At 39.5% G+C, this 27,243-nt stretch overlaps 1 protein-coding gene across 1 annotated transcript in view; it reads left to right on the top strand.

The window, feature by feature from the left end:
- LOC150084558 (potassium voltage-gated channel protein eag-like) overlaps positions 1 to 27,243 on the top strand; it is a 470,795-nt gene that overhangs the window by 370,227 nt on the left and 73,325 nt on the right. Inside the window, exon 8 of the mRNA XM_090376286.1 lies at positions 11,616 to 11,868. Coding sequence (XP_090232412.1) covers positions 11,616 to 11,868 — 253 coding nt within the window. The remainder of the gene's footprint in view (positions 1 to 11,615; positions 11,869 to 27,243) is intronic.

Below are 27,243 nucleotides of genomic sequence, written 5' to 3'. Positions count from 1 at the left end.
TGAAGTTCAGTACAAAAATTGATAAGATGAAAGATTTCATCTTATCCGAGCCACTCATAGCAGTGCCAAATGCACTGCTATGAGTGGCTCGGAAGCTGCAACCCTGTAGCTGTCACTTATGTCTGTATCTCAGGTGTATTGTGATTGATCCAGTAACGTAACCAAATAACACTCGGGCAACAGAGTTCGTGTGATCGGAAACAACATGTTGAGGTCAGAGGAGGCGGAATATGGGAAAACAGCATAAATCCATGGACCCATCCTGATGGGTATCAACAATGCAGGTTGGTGGTAGCTGTGTAATCATGTGATCACATCATGTGATCAAATCATGGTGCGCAAATGAAGCACCAATTAGATGTTACAGGTTATCTGGAAGTTGTTTCCGACCAGCTGCATCCCTTCATGGCTGTTGTGTATCCATCTGCGATTGGATTCTTCCAAACAGATATGACGCACCTTCTCCCAAGATCAGAATTGTACAGATCTGATTCCAGATCGTGAGGGTGAATTCAGCTTGCTGTAGTAGCCATCCCAGTCACTGAAGGTTTTTTTTTTTTTTTTTTTTGTTACTATCACAAAAGTTTTAAATATAGAGTGATATTACTTTATGGAAAGCTAGAGTAATATTTTAGCAATATAAATTTGTTAACATCATTATATAAGTTAATCTCTGTACTGCAGAACAATTTACAGCATCAGTAACCGATAATACGCAATCAATTTTTCTCTATATCGCCATTCTTTCTGAAGGCGATATTTCCAATGTATATGTATCCAATGTATATCTTTCCTAAATATCAAACAACAAAGGTTAGAACTATTGTTGAACACGCAATTAATCAAATTTTATATATACAAAACTGCGAATTTTCCTTCACATCTGGCAAGGTCTTTTATAATTATCCGTATTGATTATTCTGACCCGAGCTTTTGAATGCTGCACGAGGTTTTTCTGTTAACTTTATCTATTTCATAGTGCATGGCGTATATTTATACATTTTCAACTATATGAACAGTATAGTTATCCCAAACGTTTCTATCCGAAATGGATACACAATTATTAGCATTAATATTAGTAGAGGCATGTGATGCAAGAAAGCAATATTATACAGCATCAGCAAAAAACAAAAAAAAAAAAAAAAACACCCTAATACTTCCCATTTCACCCATCCATTCGCTCCAAACTTTTGTCTAGTTCTTGAATTTATTTAAGCTGTCAACTTTCACAATGACAGATGGAAGTGTGTTCCAGCAATCAACTACCTGCTGGCTAAAGCCAAATTTCCGCACATCTATTCTACAATTGTCTTTCCTCAATTTGAGTTTTATGACCCTCAGGATTGTATTCTCAGCAAGAGGAAGAATCCCATCGGCACTGAGCCTGCTCAAACCATTCAAGGCCTTATAGACCTCAATCAGATCACCTCTCAGGTGCCTAGTTTCCAGATGCTGCAGTTTAGAGAACTTAAGCGCATATCTCGGTAAGAGCACCCCTTTGTTCCTCTTACCAACCTTGTTGCCCTTCTCTGTACTCGTTCTAGTAACTGTAAATGCTTCTTAAACTGAGACCTCCAGACCTGTACTCAGTGTTCAAGGTGAGTCCTCCAGTCAAAGTGAGTGAGTGAGTCCTCACCATTGCCTTACACAATAGGACAATCGCTTCCTTTTTCCTGTTAGCAAAGTTCCTGGATATCATTGACAAGACCAGATTATCTACTCTGTCAGTCTGTCTGTACTGCTCAGTGAACTTCATATCTGACTGCACAATTACTCCCAGGTCATTTTCATTCTCCACTACCCTGAGTGTAGTACAACATATGTAGTTGGAACATTTCTCTGTGGTTACTTCTACCCATATGCAGTACTTTACATTCGTCAATGTTAAACTTCAGTTGCCACTTCTCAACCCATCTGCCCAACTTTTCTAGATCCTGTGCAGTAGCATACTGTCATTAACAACCATGCTAACCTTTGTATCATCTGCAAACTTCGACATTAAGCATTATATACCTTCATCAATATCATTGATAAATATAAAAAACAAGGTTGGGCCCACCACTGAACCCTGGGTAACTCCGTTAGTAAATTAATCCAAAAGAGGAGTATGCCTTGATTACCACTCTCTGTCTTCTCCCACTCAACCATCCATTTATCCATTGTTGCAAGTTACCCATAATGCCATACTGATCCAATTTGTACAGTAGCCTTCCATGTGGAACAGTATCAAAAGCTTTCTGAAATTAAAAATATATGATATCAGAGTTATTTTTTGTATCCAGTTTTTTTGTGACCACATCGTAGTATCCAGTGAAATTCGTCAGACAAGACTTTCCCTTAACAAACCCATGCTGTGTCTGAATTATTGCTGCAGTTTTGTCTATGTCATCCTGCACTGCTTCTTTAACCAGTGTCTCCATTAATTTCCCCGGAACAGAAGTTAAAATAACAGGCATGTAATTACTGGTGTCACCCTTTGATCCCCCTTTGTGAATTGGGGATACATTTGAACATCTTCAGTCCGTGGGAACGTCTCCTGAGTCCAAGGATGCTGCCATAATTATGTCTAAAGGTTTTCTTGCTTTGCCGCCTCCTTTAATATAACTGGATAGATCCCATCCACCCCAGGTGCCTTTCTTATGTTTAACTTAAACAATTTCTCTTCCACTCTGCTCTCAGCTATTAAAAATCATTCAGCTCCCTGTTAGAGTTTAATAAGCTTCTATCCTCCACTTCCCTACAGAATTCCTTATGTGAATGTAGATGCAAAATACTCATTCAGTTTGTCAGTTGTCTAAGTAGGATCAACAGTCGAATCATTGATATCAAGTGGACCAATCTGATTCATCCCCTTCCTTCTAGAGTTTATATAAGTAAAGAAGTCCTTGCTGTTTTTCTTTGTATCATTGCGAAAGATTTTTCGTAATCTGCTTTCGCTTGCCGACCCTCTTGTGTGACTTGATTACAGACTACTTTATATCTATCAGAGGCTTCTGTGTCGCCTGATATTTTATGTGCATTCCATGGATTTTCCTTCTCTGCAACGAGTCTCATTAGTTCATCCGATACCCATTTAGGCCTAATCCTTGAACAGTATTTCTGAGTTGGTATGAAAATCCTATTAGCTTACAAGATTAATTTCTTGAATGTTCGCATTTAGAATTTGCTGTTGGTAACATCATCAGTTGACCCCACCGTATGGAATTTAAAAACTGTCTGAGACCACTGTAGTCACCTTTCTGAAAACAAAAACCATACCCTTTACCCATGATTGTAGTGTCCTACATTAGGACACGATGACCACTGCCACCTAGTGGTCCCTTTATCTGCGAATTCTTAATGCATGAATAATCACTGCTGATAATCAGATCAAGTGGATTACCCTCTCTGGTCGCCTTTCGAACATGCTGCTGCTGCAGAAAACAATCATCCAATAAATCCACAAAAATCTTGCTAGTGTGCGAGTGACCAATCCACAAGTTCCAGTCAATATCTGTGACTTTAAAATCTCCCAATGTAAGATATTCTGATATACTGGTCCATTCTAATTCTCTGTATAGTTCATTGTACTCATCAGAGTCATTAGGCCTATAACACACTTCTACTCTCATTTTCCCTTTCCATCCTTTCTGTACACATTGTAATCCCCAAATTCCAACTCTGCATTCATTACATTTGTGTGACACCATGTCTCTGATATCCCAACAATATCCGCTATTGATGTCTTGACCAGCAATTAAAATTCATCAAATTTATTTACTATACACATAGCATTGGTGTACATTCAAGTATGCATGCACCTGTTCTTTCTCTTAGTTATCCTAACACAGCCCATGTATTTACTTGTTCCATAATGACACCCAACAGTTCTTGAAATCCCCGGCAACTCGCTTTCCAGGCTGCTGCTCATTCCAATAGAAGCAGTGCATGAATCACTTTCACCTCTGCCTGCGGCTACTGTTGAGCTATTAGTCTTAGTCCTTGTATCGTCCTCCTCTAGCTAGCAGTTTTCCGAATCACCTAGCACTGTCTCGATAGCATCAGCAAATATTCTTGCACCCTTTCTCTTTTAGCGTATGCCATCCCTGTATTAGCAGTTTCTCCTATTAACAAGCACAGACCGTGTTGAGTGTTGAGAAGAATTCTAACACATGAGCCTTGCACATTCTCTTCAGGGCCGAATTGATGGACAAGGCTTTCATCATATACACCCTCCTATCGTGTCTGGGCAAAATTGCAGACACTTTCAATTTTGACCCTAACTCCTGACTTTTTTTCAACATTGACCTTAACAAGAACAGGTCACTAACAATTCAATTGTCAATTCTTAACGAGAACAGGTCTTTGTTGTTAAGAACAAAGGCCGTATATCTCCTACTCTTAATGTCAGTAGGCGCCTCCGTAGCCAGGTGGGAAGGAGCAGCAGTGAGTAGCACACGCTTCTTGATTAGACCGGGGTTCGAGCCCGTCACCACCAAATACGGAGGATGCGGGAATGTCAGGGAATGACCACCGCATATCCCGGAGCAATATGGCCTTAGTTGCTAATGCTCCAAATAACAAACAACTTAATGTCAGTAGTGTCACCGTGTACAACATTATCACCATTTTTTGCCCTTAAAAGATGACATCTTCTCTACAACGTCATGAACTTTTGCCACTGGTAGACCTACCCTGGTCCTCTTCCACCTATGCGTTTTGCACGTTATATTTCCAGTTTCTCTGACAGTTGAGTCATCGACAATAACTAATTCTTGTGGGACCAGCGCATTATGACGTTAATACAACAAGAGAATGTCTGCTACAGCGGGCTTCACTCTACAGAGCAGAAAATTGAGTGTCAACAGCTACTACAACTATAATTTTCTTAGAAGAATACTGGTTGATGCAATACATACCATACAAACACAGATGCACCTAATAACAGCATACTTTGTTGGTTGATTAGTTGTAGGGTTTTAAGCGCATCAGAAACTTAGGCCATATTGTCCACGTTGCGAAAAAAAAAAAAAAAATGGATGTGTTCTCTGGTTGGTTTGTTTTGCTAAACAAAAAACCAACTTTCCGGTTGAAAGAGCCTTTCTGTAGTCGCCTGAGACGAACTAATTTAGCCGTGGAGTGAAAAGCCCACAAACGTTCGCCGTGTCATTAACAGGATTTGAGCCCGATCCTTTTCCGATCAGTGTAAGAGGATGATGATTATGACTGCTGTGCTAACCACAAAGTCCTTTATATGTGAATTTAAAATCTCTCGTAATAATTTCTTGTGCACATATGTACACAATATGCATGAATACAGACGCTCTAGTGATAAAATATATTGACGAATCACCAAGAGAAACCAAGTAAACTCGACGCTACCTCTTTGTTGTTGCTCATGCAACTGCGAAGGTAGCTTTGTCTAATACTTCGAACAGCTTTAATAGATTTTACGTGGAACGTACTAGTATAATCGATCCTGATAGATTCTGTGAGGACAGAAAGTATAACATGGAAATTTTGAGACGATACCAACGCTATAATACAGTTTAGTATGTTGTTGCTTTTATTGTAGTATGGTTTTAGGAGCATCAACGACTAAGGCCATATTGCTCCGTGTATATTGTATATAAATTGCATGTGTTCTGAGGTCAATTTTCTGTTTTTTAGGACGAACAACCCTCGCTACCCTCGCCTGAGACCGACTAACTCAGCCACGTTGTGAAAAAGGTCCATAAAAATTCCTAATATCATCGATGGGACTTGAACTCTGGTCTTTTCCACCCGATGTGGGGGAGGACGACGATCCTACTAACTGTGCTACCCACAAGGGCAGTTGACTATATGCACGACGATGAAATATTGCATGTCTGAATGCTGTCAGTGTCATCTGGCTCTTGTGAGCAGCACAGTTGGTAGGATTGCCGTCCTTCCCTGGTTCTGAAAAATTTTGAAGCATTTAAAAGCATCTTTATTATTCAGGAATCTTTGTTAACCACAGGGAAGATGGGTCGGAAACTAGAATTCAGCGGAGAATGAAGTTTTTCGTTAAACGGACAGTGATAAATTATATGCTCCCAAACTTTGGTTTTTCGTCCAGCAAACAGAAAATCGACCTCAGGGCTCACGCAATTTACAGACAGTATACACGGAGCAACATGGTCTTAGTTTCTGATGCTCCTAAAACTGAATAACGACAAATACAATTTTCTCCCAATCTTCAATACCACTACATGCACACAGATCTGTAATAACAAGTCCAAAGTGAAAAAACTTATAATTTATGGACCCATGGCCAATTAAGAGATATGATGTATATGAGCTCGGTGTGAACCATTTCTTTATCTATTTCTTGATTGTAAAAGTGACATCAGGGAGAAAATAATAGATGACACATCCTTTGGTACTGTTCTCCAATCCAGGCGAGCTTGCCAGATGCTGAAGCACTCGTTCCAGCATCTGAAATTTTCACTCTTGATGCCAGCATTTAAGTCAAGCGTAATCAGTGGGTATTCTACTTTTTAGTCTGTAGGTTAAATATTTTTGAACCAGATAAAGATCGAGACGCATGTGTTCAGTCAGAATCTGAAGCGCAGCAGTAGAAACTGTTCTGCAATCCTTAGAAGTTGCGAGCGACATCATTCTCTGAAGAGATGATAGTTTGGTTTGGAATGTGAATTTGTTTGCCAGAACTACAAAAAAAATAAAAAATAAAAAATCAATTTATTATATTAGGGTCACCTGGTAATTTCTTATATTTACCTATATTTGTGTCTTTATATTGCGTGTGTTCTCTGGTCGATTTGCCTGTTTTGCTGGACGAAAAAAAACCCTAGTTTCTTGTGGAAGAAACCTTGCTATCTACGCCTGAGACAGACTAACTCAGCCACGGGGTTAAAAACCCATTAAAGTTCCTCGCGTCATCGACGGAATTCGAACCCGGGCTTTTTCCGCCCGGTGTGGGGAGGACGGTGATGATACCACTGTGCTACCTGCTCAGACGTCCTCGAACTACAGGGAATACATATCTGTGGACCCTGCAGTGACCGACGAGTCACTTGGCCCCAGAATCAATTCGGCACATCACCGCGGGATGCAGGATGATCACTCAGATGCTGTAAACTCACCGACACGACCAGGTGGCCAAGATATACAGAAGCTGGCGCAAAAATACCAGCTGATCAAAAAAAGTGTACTGTATTACAAGTCTGAACCCCAGGCCGTACTGGAGACCCCTACTCACAGACAGTACTGGGACCGCCCCATAGTAACAGACAAAACGATGCTGCGCAACAGATCAGACATATACCTCATTGACAAGAAGGAAATGGGTATCTATCTGATCGACATAGCGGTGACCAATATATCAGCAACAAACATATGAGGAAAAGATCAGGAAGTTCTTAGAACTAAGAGAGAAAGTCAAAGATATGTGGCATGTGGAACACATAATGATCGTCCCGATCACCGTGTCAATCACTGGAATGATGCAAAAAAAATAAAAAAACCATCCATAAGAATCTATCAGCAGTGGGCCTCCCAGATAACACTTACATGGAACTCTAGAACGCCTCGATTCGGAACGCCTGTAGGATAATAAGAGAGTTCCTCGAACAACAGTAAAAATATTAACAATAATAATAGTAACCGGAGACACGCAACCACCCCATGCACTTGGTTTCAGTACCATCCCGGGGCGAAAAAATCCCATAAAGGAGAAAAACTTAAATGATGATAATAATTATTACAATTACTAACCCCAGGCAGTACTAGAGACTCCTACCCACAAGCTGTACTGGGACTCCTCCTCCTCCTGCTCGACGAATATGATTTCATCTGTATCCAGGAAACTTGGCTTAACCATGGAAGACAACTCACCCACATGGCCACTCCCCACCATTACAGAAATGTTTGCAACGGCAGGGACCACAGACGTGGAGGTGGCATCTCCATCATTTACAGACATCCATCACCTTGTGTGTGCACAACTCAGCGACTCCCCTGCATTTGAAGCCATTTCTGCAATTTTTAAAGTCAAAGAAGTGAGAACTCAAGTTGTAGCTGTATATTTACCTCCTGACCATAATCCCGACACAAGGGATGAGCTAACTACCTGGATTATAACCCACCTCAAGCCTCACATGCTTACCTTTGTTTTAGGAGATTTCAACATGCCCTCCCCAAGACACGAAGCTGCTATGAAGGACGTCGTACGCTCCTTCTCATCTCTAGGCCTTAGACTAACAAATACGCAACCTACAAGACATCAAAACCTCGACCTCTTATTCCATAACCTTGACCATCTCACTCTCACAACGCCGATTTTTAAGTTTGCATCAGATCACCTCCCAATTTCCTTTGATAGTGAAAGCCTATGCTCTCCCCGACAACTTAAACAACATGACCATAAAGAATCCCAACTCAAGATCTTCTCATTAAAATATATGCAACCTCAAATCATCCTATAAAGACTAAAAACTACAGACTGGGAAAAAATTGCTTCTAGCCATCCTGATCAAACGCTTACCAATTTAACTAACTTGTTAAAAGACATCGCCCGTGAAGGGTCCTCCAAATATGTACGCCTGTCTCCCAGGACCAAGAACTGGTTTACCAGCGAGGCAAAACTCGCCTTCATCGTGAAACAGAAACTATACTGGAAATGGCAAAGAACACGGGATCTAGCCGACTACCAGCTCTATAAAAAAACATCGGGCACGCTTCCTACGCATTCGGAGGAAGGCGCAGAACGACTGGATTGCACACAGAATGAAACTTGGGAAAAGAATCTATACCAACAAGAACCAACAGTCCCCCATGACCACTGACAGGTAGGGGCTTAGTTTCGAGCGAGTTAGCCCACGCGAGGAAGACCTCGCGTGGGATAACTCGCTCGAAACTAAGCCCCTACCTGCCCCAAACCCCTTTATTCAGGTTAATCCACCAGCTAACCAGACATCACTGGATAAAATAGCCATCACAAAGGATCGCCTTACTGAGGTAATCAACAGTCTTCCCAACAAGTCTACCACTGGCCCGGATGGATTCCCTGTTTTTATGATTAAACTATGCAGTGTATATATCATTGACCTCTTGCTTGACGCATTCAATTCTGTCCTCGTAACAGGAGTTTACCCTGCTATCTGGAACACATTATGTTTCTCCCGTTCCAAAAAAGTCTAACCCAAAATCGCCTAATGACTACAGACCAATTTCCAAAGGATGCACTTTCCTCAAAATCTTGGAAAAAGCCATACTTCCTGCTCTCACCCATCACATGTTTGGCCACAAACCTCCATACCTCCATAGTGTACTACCTGGACGATCCACGATCACCAACCTCTTGGACACACACTCTTCAGAATTGAAAGTTCCTTAAGCAATAAAGAGCAACTGGATATTGTGTTCCTCGACATTAAGGCGGCCTTTGACAATCTGTCGACCCATGCATTATGTACCATACTGTGCAACTACTTCAAAATCTCTGGCAACATCCTAGTTCTCCTTAGGAAACTCCTTCAGTCCAGGACCCTATGGAGCAGAAATCAAAACCATAATCACCACATTCTCTGCTCCAGAGGGCTCCCCCAAGGGGGCGTTCTCTCTGCCGCCCTCTTCGCCGCATCTTTAGAACCCCTCCTATCAAACCGTACTAATTTTACCACCAACGCAAATGATATTAAGTTCTTCATCATCACAAAATGCCCCCAGTCTCTCCAGTCTATTACTGTGAGCTCCAACCGACAGCTACATGAACTGGAAAACTACCTTCATGCGATTGGGCTCTCCATTAATAAAGAGAAAACTTCACAACTCTCTATCACCAAGAAGAAAAATACCAACGATGTGAACATCATTATAGCGAACTCTCCAGTTAAAAAAAGTCACCCAACATAAGGATTTGGGTGTCACCTGGGACAAAGACCTCACCTTCTTGCCTCACTTTAATGCCACTCGAACGAAACATATTCGGCTTTATGGACAGTAAAACAAAAGATCTCCAACTTCCATAACCCGGACCTTATCATCAAATACATTCTTCGTTGCATTTTCCCAATTTCTTTATATGCCTCGACTATATGGTCCTTAGCACCCTCATCATACCAAGCCAGGTTCCTCTCCCTGGAATTTTGGATCTTGAAATGGCTAAATAGGGTTGCCGGGCTAACACCTACAATCTCAAAATCTGTTCTGGTCACCAATCTTAATACGCTTCCTTGGAGGTATCACATCATCTCTAGGAACCTTCTTATTCTCTCTCAGCTTCTATCCGGAAAACTGAGCTCACCTGATATATGGGATATCATCGCCAGACCGTCCGACAGGAGAAGATGCCAGTCCAACACCTTCTCATACAGATCGAAGCTGCGTAGCATGTCCTCCCTGGACAACATGTTTCCACATAACTCCTTCCAAATTTTTAATAGATTAGCCATAGATGTTGAGAAACTTTGCAAGGACAGAACCTACAGATCTTCCATTCTTGCAGACATGTATGCCTTAGTCATGCTCTAGGTGGACTCTCTGTGATGCCGCACTATGCACGCTCCGATGTATCCGTATACACTTTTATTTGTTGTACCTTTGTTTTTGTATCTTCACCAATGGTTTAAGGCCGTATATTGTATCTGGCTCTGTATACAATGCATTTGTCTGTATTTTATGTTTTATCTCTGTATGCAACTCATGTCCTCTAGCTGCATAGCTGTAAAGGGACATTTCTTCGGAAATAAATTAATAATAATAATAATAATAATAACGGATAAGACAATCCCGCACAACAGACCGAATATAACCCTTGTTGACAAGGAGGAAAAAACTACCTATCTGATTGACATAGCAGTGTCCAACACTGGCAACCTCCTGAAAACTCGTGCAAAAAAAATCAGGAATTGCACGAACCTAAGACCAAAGAGATGTGGCATATGCAACAGGTAACGATCATCCCGATCATCTTGCCAACCACCAATATGAAGCCAAAGACTCTACATAAAGACGAGCAGCAATAGGTCTCCCAGCGAACACCTATCTGGAATTCCAGAAGGTTGCATTCCCGAACACCAGTAGAATAGTCAGAGAGTTCCTCGACCAACAGTAATACCAGAAATAACAACAACCACTCTGTGTACTTGGTAGCAATACCCGTCACGAGGTCTCCCTGTTGGAACTCCCAACAGGGAGAAATAATATAAGCGCAGCAATAATAATAATAATAATAATAATAATAATAATAATAGCTCTGTACTCGTTTAAAAAATATCTCATCAGAAGAGGAGTATGCAAAGACTGCTTTCAGCTTTTTAATTTAACAACTGGTTTATAAACAGTTTATCCTGTAGAAAATATTAAGAAATATTTATATTTTTAAAAATATAATAAGTTGTAAAAAGTTTAGCTGTTCTTTAGTGAGATGTAATAAGTAATTTGTTTCATATGATCAAACCAATAGTTGATAAATGTAAGTCAGAATTAAATGAATTCTGAATGGTATAGAATAGATTATCCAAATTTGCTTCACCTCTAAATCACTTTAATCGTTTACAACTTGTCATAACTTTTTGATGATATAAATACTAATATGGTAATGCTTTCTGATATGAAAAATTCATTACATTCCATATTCTTCATTGTTTCAGGTGCTAAGTTATTGTCCTAAAGACATGACTGCTGACATTTGTGTACACTTGAATCGCAATGTATTCAACGAACACCCGGGCTTTCGTCTAGCCAGTGATGGTTGTTTAAGAGCTTTGGCAATGTATTTTACCATGGATCATAGTGCGCCAGGTGACTTACTCTATCATACAGGGGAAAGCATTGACACTCTGAGTTTTGTGGTCACGGGCTCATTGGAGGTCATTCAAGACGATGAGGTAGTAGCAATATTAGGTGAGTCTCTCCATTTAAAATAATTGACTTTTATGAACTGCGCAATCTTCTTTTGACTTTGGAATATAGAAGTGTGAATCCGTTCAGACAATAAAAATTTCAATAATTCAGATGTAAGAATACGCGAGATATAAGACAAGAAAAAGATATTATTCAGTTTACTTTATAATTTCCAACCCTTCAGTTACTTTTCACTATTATTATTATTATTATTATTAAATCCGTTTATTATTATAGCAAGTGATTGCTTTCACCCTTTTACACAGCCGACCGGCTAGAAGGGTATACAAATATGCAAGAATGGCAATTTTTACAATGCAATATTTACAAAACATGTTTACAATATTTACAAAAGTGCGAATCATTTACAGTATTATTTACAGAATGTAATTATCGAAAAAATTAGAAGAGGAAATTATTCACAGTATCCTAAAAAGGTAGATGTCCAACAGTTGTTTTATATTTTGGTCATAACTTTCTATTTATAAAGTTCAAGTTCCTAGCTTTTTTCTAGTTCAAGCTTCTTCTTCATACCTCTATAGTTCAAGCAAGCTGTAAGCTTCAGAGAGGCTCTTAACTCTGTACTGCTTACCTTCACAGGATCTATTGCCAATGAATTGAAAAGGGGGACTGTGTTGTTCGGAAAGAAGTTCTTCAGACGGCACAGGTTGGATAGTGTAGAATGCAACGGTAAGTAGGGATTGTCATTACTGCGTCCAGCACGTGTAGTAGCGATAACTCTGTGAAGACCGGGGGCATCAATCACACCGGTAAGCATCTGAGACAGAAGAAGAATATTGCTGGATGCAATGTGAACTCTCCAGGGAGTTATATTTAAATTGGTATATAAAACAGCCTGGAGATGGTGAATGCGTTGCCCGTGGACTCTGTTCATCCATCGCATTACCCAGAACTCGACTGCCAGGAATCTGTTTATGTACGAGGTCAGTGCAGAAGACCAGATTGGTGATGCATAGTGCGATTGGTTATAGGCACCGCTGGACGTATCCGCCGACTACATCGACGTGGAGTAACCCCGTCAGCTCTTGTCGAATTGCCCACATCGCCGAAAAAAGTCTTAGTTTTCATGGTCGAAAAATGGTTTTGAAAAGTGAGGCCCTCGTCCCAAGTCAAGCCGAGGTCGGAGTGAGACTTCACTTTCCTTATCTGCACTCCGTTGTGATACGCTGGGATGTCATTTTTGATTCTCTTTTTTGTAAATGTGATTTGGGCTGATTTAGATATGTTTAGCTAAGACCTATCTGCAGTAGATAGTTACAAGGCTGTTGATCAGGACGGCCGCTCGCTGATTTATGAGGTGGGTTTGTTCAGGGTCTTTTTATTTTATAAATAATTTGATGAGAAATCAGTGTACCTTGCGAAGCAAGGTTCAAGGGCCGCGGCGAACCACAAACCGAACAGGACACCTCCCTGCGGTACTCTCGTGTTATAACACGCTCCTGTTTGAAGGATTTATGTTTGATGATGAGTTGTCTTGGCGTAAGGATGAGGTTGATGGCTTTTAACAGGCATTCCTGTAATGCCAAAGTATTTTTCCAGAATGTAGATGAGAGCAGGAATTGAGAGCTTATCATAAGCAGATGAAATATCAAGGAAGATGACGTCCAGCTGAGATTTACTGTTGAGAGCAGTTTGAATTTTAAACAGGGTGTCTAGTAGGTTTGTATATGTAGATCTTTTGGGGATCACAGTATGCAGATGTTTGGGTCTATGAGAGAAGCATTGTTCGATCAGTGTTGATAAGAAATTTTCTCAAACACTTTTAATAGAGAGCAGCCCACTGAGATCGGTCTGAAGTCCTTAGGCTCCTTAGGGTTTCTTCTTTTGGGTATGGGTTGTACCCTGTAGTGATTCCATAATGTCGGAATTGATCCGGAATTTAATATCTGATTAAAAATTGACAGAAGGGGCTCCACAATGAAGGCACTGCACTTCATTGCATGAATAGAGGAAAACCGTCAGGACCAATTGTAGTTTTATTGGGAAGTCTAGTGATGGTATTTATAAGGTGTTGCTTTGTTAGAGATATAGTTGAAAGGGGCTGTCTGGAGTGTATGAGGAAAGTTTTGGGGTTTTTGGGTCTGATGGCACCTCGTTGAAAGTCATAGATACCCATTCATGAAATACCTTCTCTTCCATATAGAAATCTTTGTTGCATTTGGATGCAATACGTTTGGAGTGATTTATTCTGTTGAGTACCAGCTGCCGGATTGCTTTTCTTTTATATTTAAGGAAGGTTGCCCGCTCTTTCTTGTACATCTGCTGATAGTCAGCTGAGTATTGAAACCTTTTCCATTTTCTGAAAGTTTTTTGTTTCTTCTTGAATGCTTCTCTGACTTCAGCATTGAACCATGCATTGGATCTGTCTGATAATTTTATTTGCTTGGAAGCTCCTTGGGTGGCAATTTCAACTAGCTGGTTAGCAAGGCTAGATATAGCGATGTCTATTGGTTCTTGCTGTAGATCCTTCCAGTTTATTCTGTGAGACGTGCCAAGATGATCTCTGGGTTTAAGTATTTGATGGAGTATACTGTTTTGGTCAGCACTTCATTCCCGAAGGCTTCGCCAATGTTTGAGTCGTTAGTAACGTTGAACTCTAACGTGATGGGAGAGTGATCAGAAGGGAAGCTGTAATGTTTAGTGGTCAGATTAAGATCCGGGAGATTGTGGAATAACTGATCTAGTGTCTGGTTTCCCCTGGTAGGAGGTGTGGTTTGATGAACTAAGCCAAATGTACCAACAAGTGTTCTGAGATCTTCAGTGGCCTCATCATTTTTAGGCATAGGCATGTTAAAATCGCCTATAATGAAGGTTGGGGTATTGGGGGGGGGCTAGATTGGCTGCTATCCATGCTTGTAGTTCACTCCGGGAATCTTCTGTGTGATTGGGGGTAGGTACACCAGACAAATTTGTAATAGTATGGCATCCTTTCTAAATGTGGCACATAGGGCTTCGAAGTTATCTGATTTGGTCACTTTAAATCTCGATTGCTTAAAACTAGATGAATACAGCAATGCAACACCTCCGCCGCGTCTGCTATCCCTGGAGTTATGGAGGCTGAGATAATCGAGAGGCTGGCCTATTACATCCAGTTGCCTTTCGTGAGATAACCGAGTTTCGGTCAAGCAGATGAACTGATATTCAGATAGTAACATGATTGTTTGTAGATGGTGTGGTTTATTGTTGATACTGCGTACGTTTTGGTAGAAGAATTTAAGGGGAAGTATTGGGACAAGTTGGCATGAGGTTGACGTTGGTTGCTATCCCTCTGTTGTATTCGATCTCATGCGGTAGAGTGAGGAAGAGGTCCGTTCTTTGTACATTTTTATTAGAGTTCCCGGTGGCCAGGTGCTAGTATCCAGTACTTTTAGTTCATCATGTTTGTCACAAGTAATAGTGAATGAAGCATAGAAGAGATAACTTGTTTTCAAAGGTTTCACAGCGACCTTGATCCCTATTTGCTCCTCAAAGAACTTTAGATATATTGGCACCGATTGTTGAAGGCCCGAGTCTCGATATGAAGATTTTAGATTTTGTTTGGATGGATGTTATATTGTATATTGCCTTCAATATGTTGGATTGGTCAACTTGTATGGCTTTGTTGGGCCATGCTGGGGTTGTTCCTTGAATGGGACTAGCTCTCTGGGTAACCGTTCTATTTACAGAACTATATTGGTGAGAAGTTGGATCATTGGCCATTAATGTCACTTCCAAAGGGGATTTAGGTCGCGATTGTTATAAGAGTGACTGCTGGGAGACGATATTGGCATAAGTGGGTTTTTCATTGGTATCACAACTTATGCTTTTTAACGGGAGAGTAACTATCTGTGCGTAGGTAGGTTGTTTCGGTGCATATGGTTCTAAGTTGAGGCAGTTTGGATTTCTAACGTTCGGGAAGTAGTTTTTTGTACTTTCCATAATTTCAGGGCGTATCTGTTCTCTGCAGGGATCACCTTCGAGCAATACTGTTTTTGTTTCACCTGGGAAGGTAGTCCTGAGGAGAGTATCAAGCTCTTTCTTCTTTAGGATAGGTAGCAGGGCCAGCTCGTAAGTGTTCAGGTGTCTGGTTATCTGGTCTGTTAATATCTTGTAGCTGTGCTAGGACGGTGTCCAGTTTCTTATCCATTACTTTCTGACTGGCAATTAGTTTCATGTTTTGTTCTCTTAGTTCGTGATTTTGCTTTTGGATTACCTGGAGAGTTTTGAAAATGGAGAGAAGGAGTTCTTCAAGCGAGTCTTCCTGTCTCCGTTTGTAGTGGGCTAGTTGGTTGTGATTCGCTTCGTTTTTATTTTCTCTATGAGATCCATTACAGCTCCCTTCCGTAATGTGGTCTAAAATGTTACTAATATCCTGGGGGTCGTCACTTGTTTTCTTGTGTTCACATTCTTCTGGGCATGTGTCACAGCCTGAAATTTGAGCTAAGGAGTAATTTAGTTTCCCGTCCCGCTCCGTTACCGTGTGGTTTCTAGTGGGCTTTGGGAGGGTCTTCATTTTCTGAGTCACTAGTGTCTATGATACATGATGGCGCTTTAGTTGTGTTATTCAGTTGTTCTGTTCTGTCATTTTCATTTGTGGACGTACAACTTGTGCTGAGAAATTTCTTGCGTTGTTTCTGATTCAAACGCCCTATATCCACTTAAGAACAACAGCTTCCAATTCTGATTCTGCACCGTGATCACTTGATTGTGTATTTATTTGTGGTCCTACAAACGCTGCACGTCTGTTCCGTTGAATCCGACGGTTGTTTTTCCATGCTAAAGGGTAAATTGTATGAGACAATAATAGGCAACTGAATTCTTTAATCCTCCAGGGAAGGGTTGGCCGTTGAAGGAGAGCTACTTTCCGACTTTAGCTCTAGGCGATAGTGTCTAATTCTTTAGCGGAGCAGGGAGTCACTGAAATTGCGTGATATTGAGGGATACTTGTATGGGAACGAAGATGAAATAGCAAGTCATATGCATGCAGAAAATCATTAATAAAACTTTACCTGAGCATTGATACCTTCTTCTAAATAAATAAATCTTTATTTGTCCTACCAAATTTAAAATATATGAGTACATTGGTAAGCGACAAATTCCCTTCACGGCAGACAATGCCAGGGTGTTGGTATATTCAGAAGGAGGGAGTTGGACGCTTTCTTTTGGTATTAATTTTATCTAGTAAATGACTAATAGATAAGTGAAAATAAACAAAAAGATGGAGCACAACTCATATACTGCTGTCACCTCCGCCACCTAGCGGAAATCCCACTTTATTCCTCTTCCAGTTCATTGCTTGTGAAGTTGCCGTCAGTAAATTTTTCGATGATTCATCGAGTCTAGTCATTCCAACTTGAAATGGGTAAGCGCCTCTTCTGAAATTCGCTTAACGTAATATTTAGCCTTGAGTCCAAATTCTAGGATTGAAATTTTTCAAAACGGATGAAAAACAGCTGCGATAGTGAATGTCGCAAAAGTATTAAGTTATTAGGTATTCGGGTGATGGCTTTCTTTTGAGTATGTCTGGCATGCGATCTTCTGAATAGTTAGAAATGTCTCTTTCTCTAACAGTTCTTTGAAAAAAACGAATACTGAGCTGACAGGCAGTCAAAAATTCATAAAAAGTAATAATATGGTTATTACACAGCACAGTTTTCCAATACATGGCATTTCGTTTCTTTAACGATTATGGTGTTTGATGGAAATAGTGTTATAGGAAAAATTTTCAAACGATTTTTGTATCCTAGCAAAAAGTAGTAATTCTTTAAGATTGGCAACCATCAGTAACTCGTGGAACAATTTTATTACTCTTGTTCTTACCGTTAGCTCGACCATAATTCTGACATTTCATAGGATTTTGTTGTAAAATATTAGTCACTGAAATTGCGGGGGGAAAAGTATTAATAGTGTCGTAGGAATGGCACCACTATATCAAGATAAACTAAACAAGTACTACTTAATTCCTTGCAGGCAGTATTTCAGACTAATATATTTTTTTTTTGTAAATCACATTCATCATTTGAAACACTTAAAAGAATAGATTTAAGAAATAACAAAGAGCACTAGTAGTCAACCTATGAGAGTAGTTAAACTGCTGATCTGCGCTGTAATATGGTTAGTATAAATCTCTATTTATAAAATTAATAACGTTTACAACCAAGTAGCGTTTCGGTGACGAATTTGAGATACTACTAAGTGTTAAATTATATTTAACACTTAGTATCCTCTGTTAGGTAAGGGGGTATTATCATTATGGATAAAGAGAATTGCACAAAGGGGCACTGCTCCTGGTGCATCCATATAGTGTTTCAAATGGCGAATGTGAACAAATAAATCTGCATTTGTTTAGAAATGTTTTGCTTATAATTCTGTGGTCCTCCATAGGAGCATAATGAGTTTTTATCACTTCTGTGGAGAGGTACAAGTTCAAATACTGTTTTAATGGAGAAATCTTTGCAGTTGTCTCCAATGTGGATTGTAGTTATCCGATCTCAGGAGGAGGGAGTATGGTTTTCTCCGTGAGTTTTAGTCTATATTATATGCAAATCGGCCAGTGAACTTACAGTTATACTCACATAATATGCAATAAATCATATGTGGACATGTATATATGTATAAGGCGGCACCTGGAACGTCTTTTCAACTCCGCCTCGTGTCTCTGTAAACAGAATCACTGAAAAAGGGCCAGAAATGTGATTAGTGTTGGTTTGTGTGAAATGTGCATGTTCTGTTGTTGTTCTGGCCACTTGGCTATCCAGAAGTATCTGTCATCTGGCGAGATGATTCTGGGTACTCGTCCACATCACAAGAAGATGGGCCAGTCCCAGTAGAGCACATACCGTCTCAAAAGAGATTCTAAGCCACCTAGTATTGAAGGCGGGCCAGGATCCTCTGGGGCCCATTCCAGAGGGGAGGGGGAACCGTGGTTCTGGTTATGGGAAAAAATAAATAAAACAGCGAGTAGTGCTGGTTAAAAAAAACTGTGGTACTGGTTTGGAAAAAACAAAGCCCAGTGGTGTTGGTTAAGAGAGAGAAAGAAAGAGAGAAAAAAAGGAAAAAAAAAGAAATAATATTCAATAAGTACTGTTGTTTTGACATACAGGATAATTCAGAAGTTGTACTGATGTCCTTTAAGATCAGTGCAATGACAAATTTTGCATACAAGAACCATAGAAGAAAATATAGCATAATTTTAATACCATTATGCTTAATTCATGAGCTACCCGACACTGCATAGAAATCTCTTGAGCGTCCTCTGAAAGTAAATGTTTTGCCATCTAGGACAGCAGAGAGGCGAACTGTTGTCCCGCTCACACCAGGTGCATATGGTGGATTATTTTTATTCGCCACTTCGGCGTTGATTTTCTTTCTGCGAACAAAGACCTCGGAGGTCGTTTTGAAGAGCTGAAGGATGGTTTTTATTCTGTAGAATCAACTTATCACGCCCTGGAGAGTGTAGAGTGTGTTTAGTGTCAAACGGCACCAGGGGTTCCCCCATCTCTGCGTAGTATACATTTTAGGTGTGAAACAGAACACTGTCAATGCCCAGAGGTGTAAAGGCGTATTGATCTAATATATGTGTAGTGTCGTCTACTGTTGTTCCTCTGGTCATTTGGTCGCTGGGCCCCTACCGGGACCCAACGTTGCTCACCCAATTTCCCGAGGTTTCAGTGGCTAGACCCTAAAAAAAAAAAAAAAAAAAAAAGAGCACTCTATAGATAGAGGTCAGCCAAAAGAATTACTAGTTATGCGATTTAATGTTATTAAGTTTTTGGGTGTAGGGCTCAAGCAATTTAACAATGATTCGAACGCTAGTAGTTGTAAGTTGGGGGGGAGACAAGGCTGGGGGGAAAAGACAAGAGATACGAGGTCGTTAGAGGAGATGAACCCCAAATCAGTGGAGTAGGCCCGTGCCCCACCAGAGGGGAAACGGGGGGGGGGGATGAGACCAAGGGTAACCTCACCCTTCCGCCCGGGGAGTGGAGGCAAGGGAGCGTGGCCAGGAACGAAACTCATTTAAAAAAGGAAATAATTCTGAGACTTTACAAGCTGTCTGATCCGCGCCAGTTAACTTCGGCCATTGCTTCTACGGACATAGTATACTAGAGCGAACATTAAGGCAACTTATATTAAACTAATGGGATTAAATCCTCAAATTCACATATCAGAAATAAATCAAATTTCTTTAAATAAACAGTGATTATTAAATCTCTCTAATTCACATGCAGACGATTTGTTATCATCAATGGCTCTGATTGAGTGGCCCTTCTTCAAACTATAAGATGGTGAACGCAGAACGCAAGTAACATGTTACTTGTGTTTCTTTAAAAATAAGTTAGTCAACGGCACAAATCATGGGAAATGTATAGCCGACCGGGCTAGCCGGGTAGGTAAAGTGCCTACCTGGCAACCCAAAGGTCGCAAGTTCGATTCCCGCCTCGGGCTGGATATCACGATGGGGCCGAACCAACCGGTTTGTTGGATATCCCGACCACGATACACGAAGGAAGCAAGAAAAAAAACTGGTTCCTTCGTGTATTGATCACATCATACTAAATAAATGGGAAATGTATAATTTTCATACTTGATTTTCCTTCCTTCGAACTTATTAACAACACCAACATTAATTATATCATCCACCAACAATCTCTTTAACGATTTTATCATAATAGTTTCATCATAATAGTTTCAGGAAAAGTGTGAAGTTAGCTGGAGCCAACGTTAGTTTGTTTGTTTAGTAGTATACACCGGTAAAGTAAATTTCTACAAATAACGGTGTTCTTTTAGAAAATATAAAATCGCTATTTATGATTCATAGAGTTCTGTATAATTTAAATCCCTTGATCGCCAAAGCTTTCTTTTGGGCACCCTGCCTGAGTCTAATGGAAATGTTGGCAGAATTCCTCATGCCATTGGTGAGAACCTGTACAATGCTATCCGTAAAGCCGCGTTTCGGACTTACGGATCTTTTCAAGACTGCTTGTCCTCTCCCCTAATAATTCATTTGTTGACACCCACTGGTATTGCACTACATCCGGTGGGTGCGGGACTTGTGCATTCGGCACAAATACATAACGTAAAACCGGGCCTAGAGAAGCTCACCGCCAATATAAGACAGCAACAGCTGTCTTATATTGGCCGTGGTAAAATACCCTGCACATGTTTTTAAGCTAGATTTGTTGAAGTTCTACGCCAAAACAGATGAACTAGGTGGAGATGGGCTTTTGCCTAACAGCCACCCTTTACTCTGGGATACACGTACGAAGTGCACCAGGAGATACAGTATAATGTCTTATATATATGTAACGAGAACTTTAATGTATGTAAAATTCTATATATCTTTTTGTAAGTATTATATATATATATATATGTAATAATTGTGTATACAAATAAATGGGGGGAAGTCCTCCCCCATTCGTCATTGGTTCCAAATTGGGGACGTCAGTTCTCGAATTTGGTACCTCTGACTTTGCAACGTCCCTTTAAAAGAATGTAGGAAACCGCTCAGACGATTGCAGCAAACCAGTGCTTCTGGGCTTGGTTTTTGTTTACCTGTTTATTGATTATGTTCTCTTTTTTTCTTGTTAACACATGTTCCCATAGGGGATAATTCCACTTTCTTCCTTTTTTCAAATCTTAAAATCAAATCTAAATTCGTACTCGTTATTTGCGTTCGATTTCGGTCGCGAAGAAACATTCTGATCTCAGTAATCGCCCTCAGCACTTAGTGAGAACAGAATTCGACCTTACGACAATTATTTGACCTTATGACTTTGGCAATTTAGAGACAAATACCCACTGTTCTGCCTAAGATGCTGATATAAGATTGTATAACATCACCAGAAAAATGAATCTTCTATATATTTAAATATTTGAGACAGCTATTTCGAAGCTTACTGGCTTCTGATTAGCCATCTAATGGTCTCTATTAGCCAATGCATGCTTAACTGAGTAATGTTCTTTTGCTTAAGGGAAGAGCAAGGAGATGAGGAAGTAGAACTTCTAATTCTTGTGTCTTGTTGTGTTTAGGCGCATCAGCGACTTATTGCTCTATTGTGTATTATGCCTTTACAACAGTGTGTGTTCATTGGCTACGATTTTCACGTTGTGCGTTCTAAATTCCAAAATAACACACGGAAAAATGTACTCTCCGCCTGAGATTGGCTAAATACAGTCTGATTAAAGAAGCCTTTGGAAATTTCTCGGGCTACTCGTTTGGAGATGTATGGGACTCTAGCCCAGACCTTTCCAAAACAAGTGGCAATACTGTCACTGAAGGCGGCATTTGTCTCTAAGATGAACAATATAAGGCCGAATGCTCGACCTTATATTGTTCATCAGAAAGAGCAGTCTTCAGAAAGAGCAGAATGTCCCTCCGTGACTGAAATCGAACGCAGGTAATGCGTACGAATTTTAATTTGATTTCATCTATTGCATTGAAATGTCCCTGCAATTCTATAGCACTTGGAACTCTATTTTTTAATCTTATTTGTTAATTCTCTTAAATTAATATAAAATTTGGAAAGTTATAGTGACATCAGCAGATAGCAGAGGAAGTACACATTCATCGTATGAAAGCTTATGTTACTAGGAATGTCAACGGATACCGTAACCAATAACGTAAGCTATTTCCAACGATGCTTACTGCTTAAATCATTTACTCTAGAGTCTTGAACAGAACTCTTAGAGCATTCAATACATACAAAAGAAGGAACCCAATGTTTTATTTTCGTGTATGCATATTCATCTATTACTCAGGTGACTGTAACTTTCAGAAAGTGGAATCTGTTTCGCTAGTGATGTTCTATGAAACTCTCACAATTTTCTTTTCGTGAAGCCCATTTACGCCGCAGCGTCAATGTGTTTCCATGTCTAAAGTATTGGTTTATTCGAACGACCAACACACTATACCTTTTCTCCGTTCTTTTGTCTGCCAGCAAAAAGCACAGTAAGAGATGGTTATTATTGGCAAGAAGCCAAGCAATATTGGTAGTAGGACGGATTATTTTTAGAAACTGTTAATATTAGGGGGGAAGCAGTAGCAGCTTACAGCAAATAAATTAAAAAATAAAATAAAATAATGATAGATAAAGTAACCGATATTTTTAACAATTTTCTTATAATGAAAAAATAATAATTAAACCCTTACTTTTTTTTTTCGGTACTTCGTCTTCCTAGCACTCCCTAAAGGCGAGTTAACCACTTAAGTTTAAGATTCATCGGAAATGTAAATAATTCATTTGAAATTCTTGCTGAAAGTGGTGAATAAATACCTTGAGAGGGGCATGGTCTGGTTATTAAGATACATATTTACGATACTGTGATGTCTGTGGCTCTGCTTCTTTGCTTTCAAGAACGATGCTGTCTCTCAGAGAAAGAAAGTGGATACTAATGTTGACTTAACAACCCCTTACTTGTTTTTTTCGGTACTTCGTTTTTCTATCACTGCCTAAAGGCGAGTTTACCGCTTAAATTTCTGATTCATCGGAAATGTAAATAATTAATTGGAAATTCTTTTTGAAAGTGATGAATAAATACTTTGAGAGAGATAGAAATGGTGTGATTATTAAGATATAGATTTACAATATGTACTGCGATGTGCTACATTGCTCTGCTTCTTTGCTTTCGAGAACGGTATTATCTCTGGTTATATTCTCAGAGAAAGAAAGTGGATACTAATGTTGACCCACAAACCTAAATGAAGACAGTGGATCACTATAATAGGCCATATTAGCAAGCTTTGCAGTAAATGGATCGTACTTCCGTTCCAATTTGTATATCTAACTTTATGCCAAAACACACATTGAAATAATCCGTACGTGGTCGTAGTACTAAATTATTTTGGCCAACTTAACGTATTACAGTGATTGCACGTTTCCGTGAGGGAATCAGAAAAATGCGATGCAGGACATCATATATATGCACGTGGCCTAAGACGCCAAGAAGAATTACGCATCTAACGGTGTTAGTCACGAAATGTAAGGAAAAGTGACTTCGGCTATTTTTACACCAGACCGGCCTTGGTATTCGATAGTCACGTGATGACACGGATAGTGATAGAATTTCTTACTTGAAATTGCATGTGAAAGATATGGAAACAGTTTTTCTTTGGAATACTGTTAGAATGCCTTTCAATCATCATCGAAATGAGATAGAATGAAAGTATTGAAATAGACTTGCAGAAATTACGAGAAAAGCTGTGAGGGTGTGGCAATATAGTCACTCTTTTATATATCCATGACGTATTGAGCGATTACAGACTTTCTTTTTGAATAGAGGAGGGTTCTTTTGACAGAATTGCCTCGTCTAATATTATATACGGTTATCTAGCAGGAACATATCTAAGGTACGCAGGAAGTAAGCATAAAGCTACTTCTGTGTGGTCGAAGACTGATTCGAAATGCTTACTACTGATGAGATAATCACGTTTATTTCTGAATTTTTACATATAAACAAATTTCTTATGATTATCCAACACATACATTAATACCCATTAGTGTGTGTATCGGGCCTCCTATGGCTGCGATGCCAATTTGTCACTGTCGTTATCCAGCTAGCTACAGTTGCTTAAATGGGTTTTCTGACATGGCCTCTGCAACTGAGAGAATCTGAATATTACGTTGTTGAACGTAAACTAACGTTCACTGCATTAAAAACAGTTAGTGCCCTTTAAAACAGCATTTTTATTCATAAAATTCAGATATGAACGCTGCTTGTGTGTGGCATTCCATGATAGAATAGCGTGCCAGGTTTTTAAATCCTATAGATGATCATTATTCCTGAACAGGTATAATTGGCATTATTATGTGTTGTTGTTGTGAGCATTAAGTGCCACGGTAGCTAAGGCCATGAAGCTTCAGTATAGTTTATCTGTAAATGATGGGTATTCCGTGATCGATTTTCCCATTTTACGTTATGAAATACCGAGTTAGTGCGTGTGTGTGTGGGGGGGGGGACTTTACATCTTCGTCTGAGACCTACTAACACAGCTACAACGTGAAAAGCCTTTTAAAAGTTTCTCCCGTCAACCAACGGGAATAAAACCCAATCATTCCAGGTGAGAGCCAAGTAGCGTAGCCATGTACAGCCCTACAGAAGATCAAAATCGTGAAAATCACACAGAATTTTCTATTGCTGCAAATAGAGCTAAACGCATATGCAGCTCAACGAATACGTAGTATTGTTTAGCTGCAGCCACACCCTTACTATTTCTATGAAATTTTATCAGCGACGTCTATCACGTTATTCTTCTTGACAAGGAAGTACTTTAAACACGTTCTCAATTTTCCATGAACTTGGCCGAGTCATCGCTGTTCAGATGAGGAGTGGTAATTAAATTGGAATGTTCTTAACCCAGTGTTGATGGCGTGGGTATGAAATATATCCTGAGGGGGGGGAAGTCTTTCATAGAAAAAAGAGAATTCATTCAATCCTGCAGTGCTCTTCACTACTTTTTAAGTACGTTCTTGAGGATGGCTAAGGAGCCATGATCTCCATTTAAGTTCAATGATTGTGGACAGAGCGCGTTGGACAAAATGCCCACTGGGTAACCTTCTATTCCACGCTTTCACAGTTACTTTTTATTAAACGGACATAGCCACGCTTTCGTAATGAAACAGACCTGGTTGCGGCAGTTATTCGACCTGCTTGCTGCGATGAAGTACTCATAAAAAACTGGGGGCTTCATAATCGCCTGCAGCAGTGAAGCGCTAGTAAATTTTGCTGCTAATAAAGTTTGTTTTGTGCGAGAAGATTGCCTACGTGCTGGCCTTTTTATTATTTAAAAGTTATCGTCGAACACCTAATAAATACAAAATACCCTTTGTTGATTTTTTAAAACTTTATAGTAACTGTGAACATGATAATTTACTTTTAAGCGAACATAATATTACCGACAATCGTTCAGAATTATTCACACCCGTCTGAATGGTGGTGGTACGTGAAAATTACTATGCGCGCCCATAGAAATTTACGATATAAATAAATAAAACTGCCATTATGATTATAATATTTTAATGTCACAGAGCAAAATTTGCCATTGACTAGACAGTATTTCAATTAGAATTCATCACTTTTCGCCCCTACATAGGCTGGCAGTAGGAAGGCATAACACAAATTAAGATGAATTAGTCTCTAGGAAAATTCACATGTCCATTGAGTTTAGGATTAATATAAGATAATATCAGTACTTATTCACTACTTTACATCCTACACCACTTAACATCGCAAGTTCATTATTTATAGGGTCAAATTTTGTGTGTGAGGAATACAAATATAGAACAACTCAGGTGTCTACTTGGACCATGTGCCTCCCATCGCGACAATTTTCCACGCCCTTTCCCCGACGATGGCTATTACCCTCTAGATGCTCTGCAGAATATCCTTTAAAATTTTTCTTAAGTAGAGGACTATATATGAACATGACCAAATTGGGAGCGTTTTAAATTTAATAACAGCGATCATATTAAATGCACAAGGTTCATCACAATCGAGATATTTTATATGAATATTGAACAAACAGAAATTAGACATGTATGGCAATTTTTACCCTTTTTGATATTCGTATCTGCATGTTGTCCTATGGAAGTTTCTGTTCTCTACCCATGTCTCATATGTTTTCTCACAGAAATTTCATCTGGGAGCCTTTGATCCTGCTGTAATGTATCCAATTTTACACATTTCGAGGCTTATGGTATTGTACTACCAATTAGTATCTACTGCCATAGCAAGCTTTCTCTCGCATCTTCTTTGAAACACATTCAAAAGATTTTTAATATCTGAATATTAGTAGAGATGTTCCTTTAACAGCGTATAAATATTTGTCCCAACAGGAAAGCTTTTATTGAGATATCCAAAAAGAAAGTGAAAATGAACCGAGAGTGTTGAAAACTAAGTTGAAAGGAAGCTGTACTTATTCCAAATTTTCGAAATTGTAAATTTTTAAGTGCACTAAGGTTCATAATTTTAGATTTTCGTCATTTAAATCGATTTTAAACAATAAGCACCAAAACAACTAAGAGGTGTGAGAGGAAGGTGACAGTTAACAGTCTTACCCGCGAGGGCTTAAATATGCTGATATTATTTAGCATAGATAAATATTCTGAATCTGTCTGCCTATTGACAAGATAATTGCCCGGTTTTTTGTATTAAGTGGATATAAAGCGGACATACATGGAAGCGTGTGAATCAAAATCAGTGTTTCTAAATCATCTTCTGGCATCTCCATTTTGAGCAATCGAAATCCCAATATTTACCTATGTCCTAATCCTGTTTATATTTATTTATTATTTATTTAATCAGGTAAAGAAGAGTTACATCCACCCCTAGATAGCAATCAAATGCTAGGAGGTTAAACACAGTTATAAGAGATTAATA

The sequence above is a fragment of the Mastigoproctus giganteus genome, chromosome 6, assembly GCF_048544385.1.
Source record: "Mastigoproctus giganteus isolate SK-2022 chromosome 6, ASM4854438v1, whole genome shotgun sequence".
Classification (NCBI taxonomy): domain Eukaryota; kingdom Metazoa; phylum Arthropoda; class Arachnida; order Uropygi; family Thelyphonidae; genus Mastigoproctus; species Mastigoproctus giganteus.
This window is presented reverse-complemented; position numbering and strand designations above follow the sequence as displayed.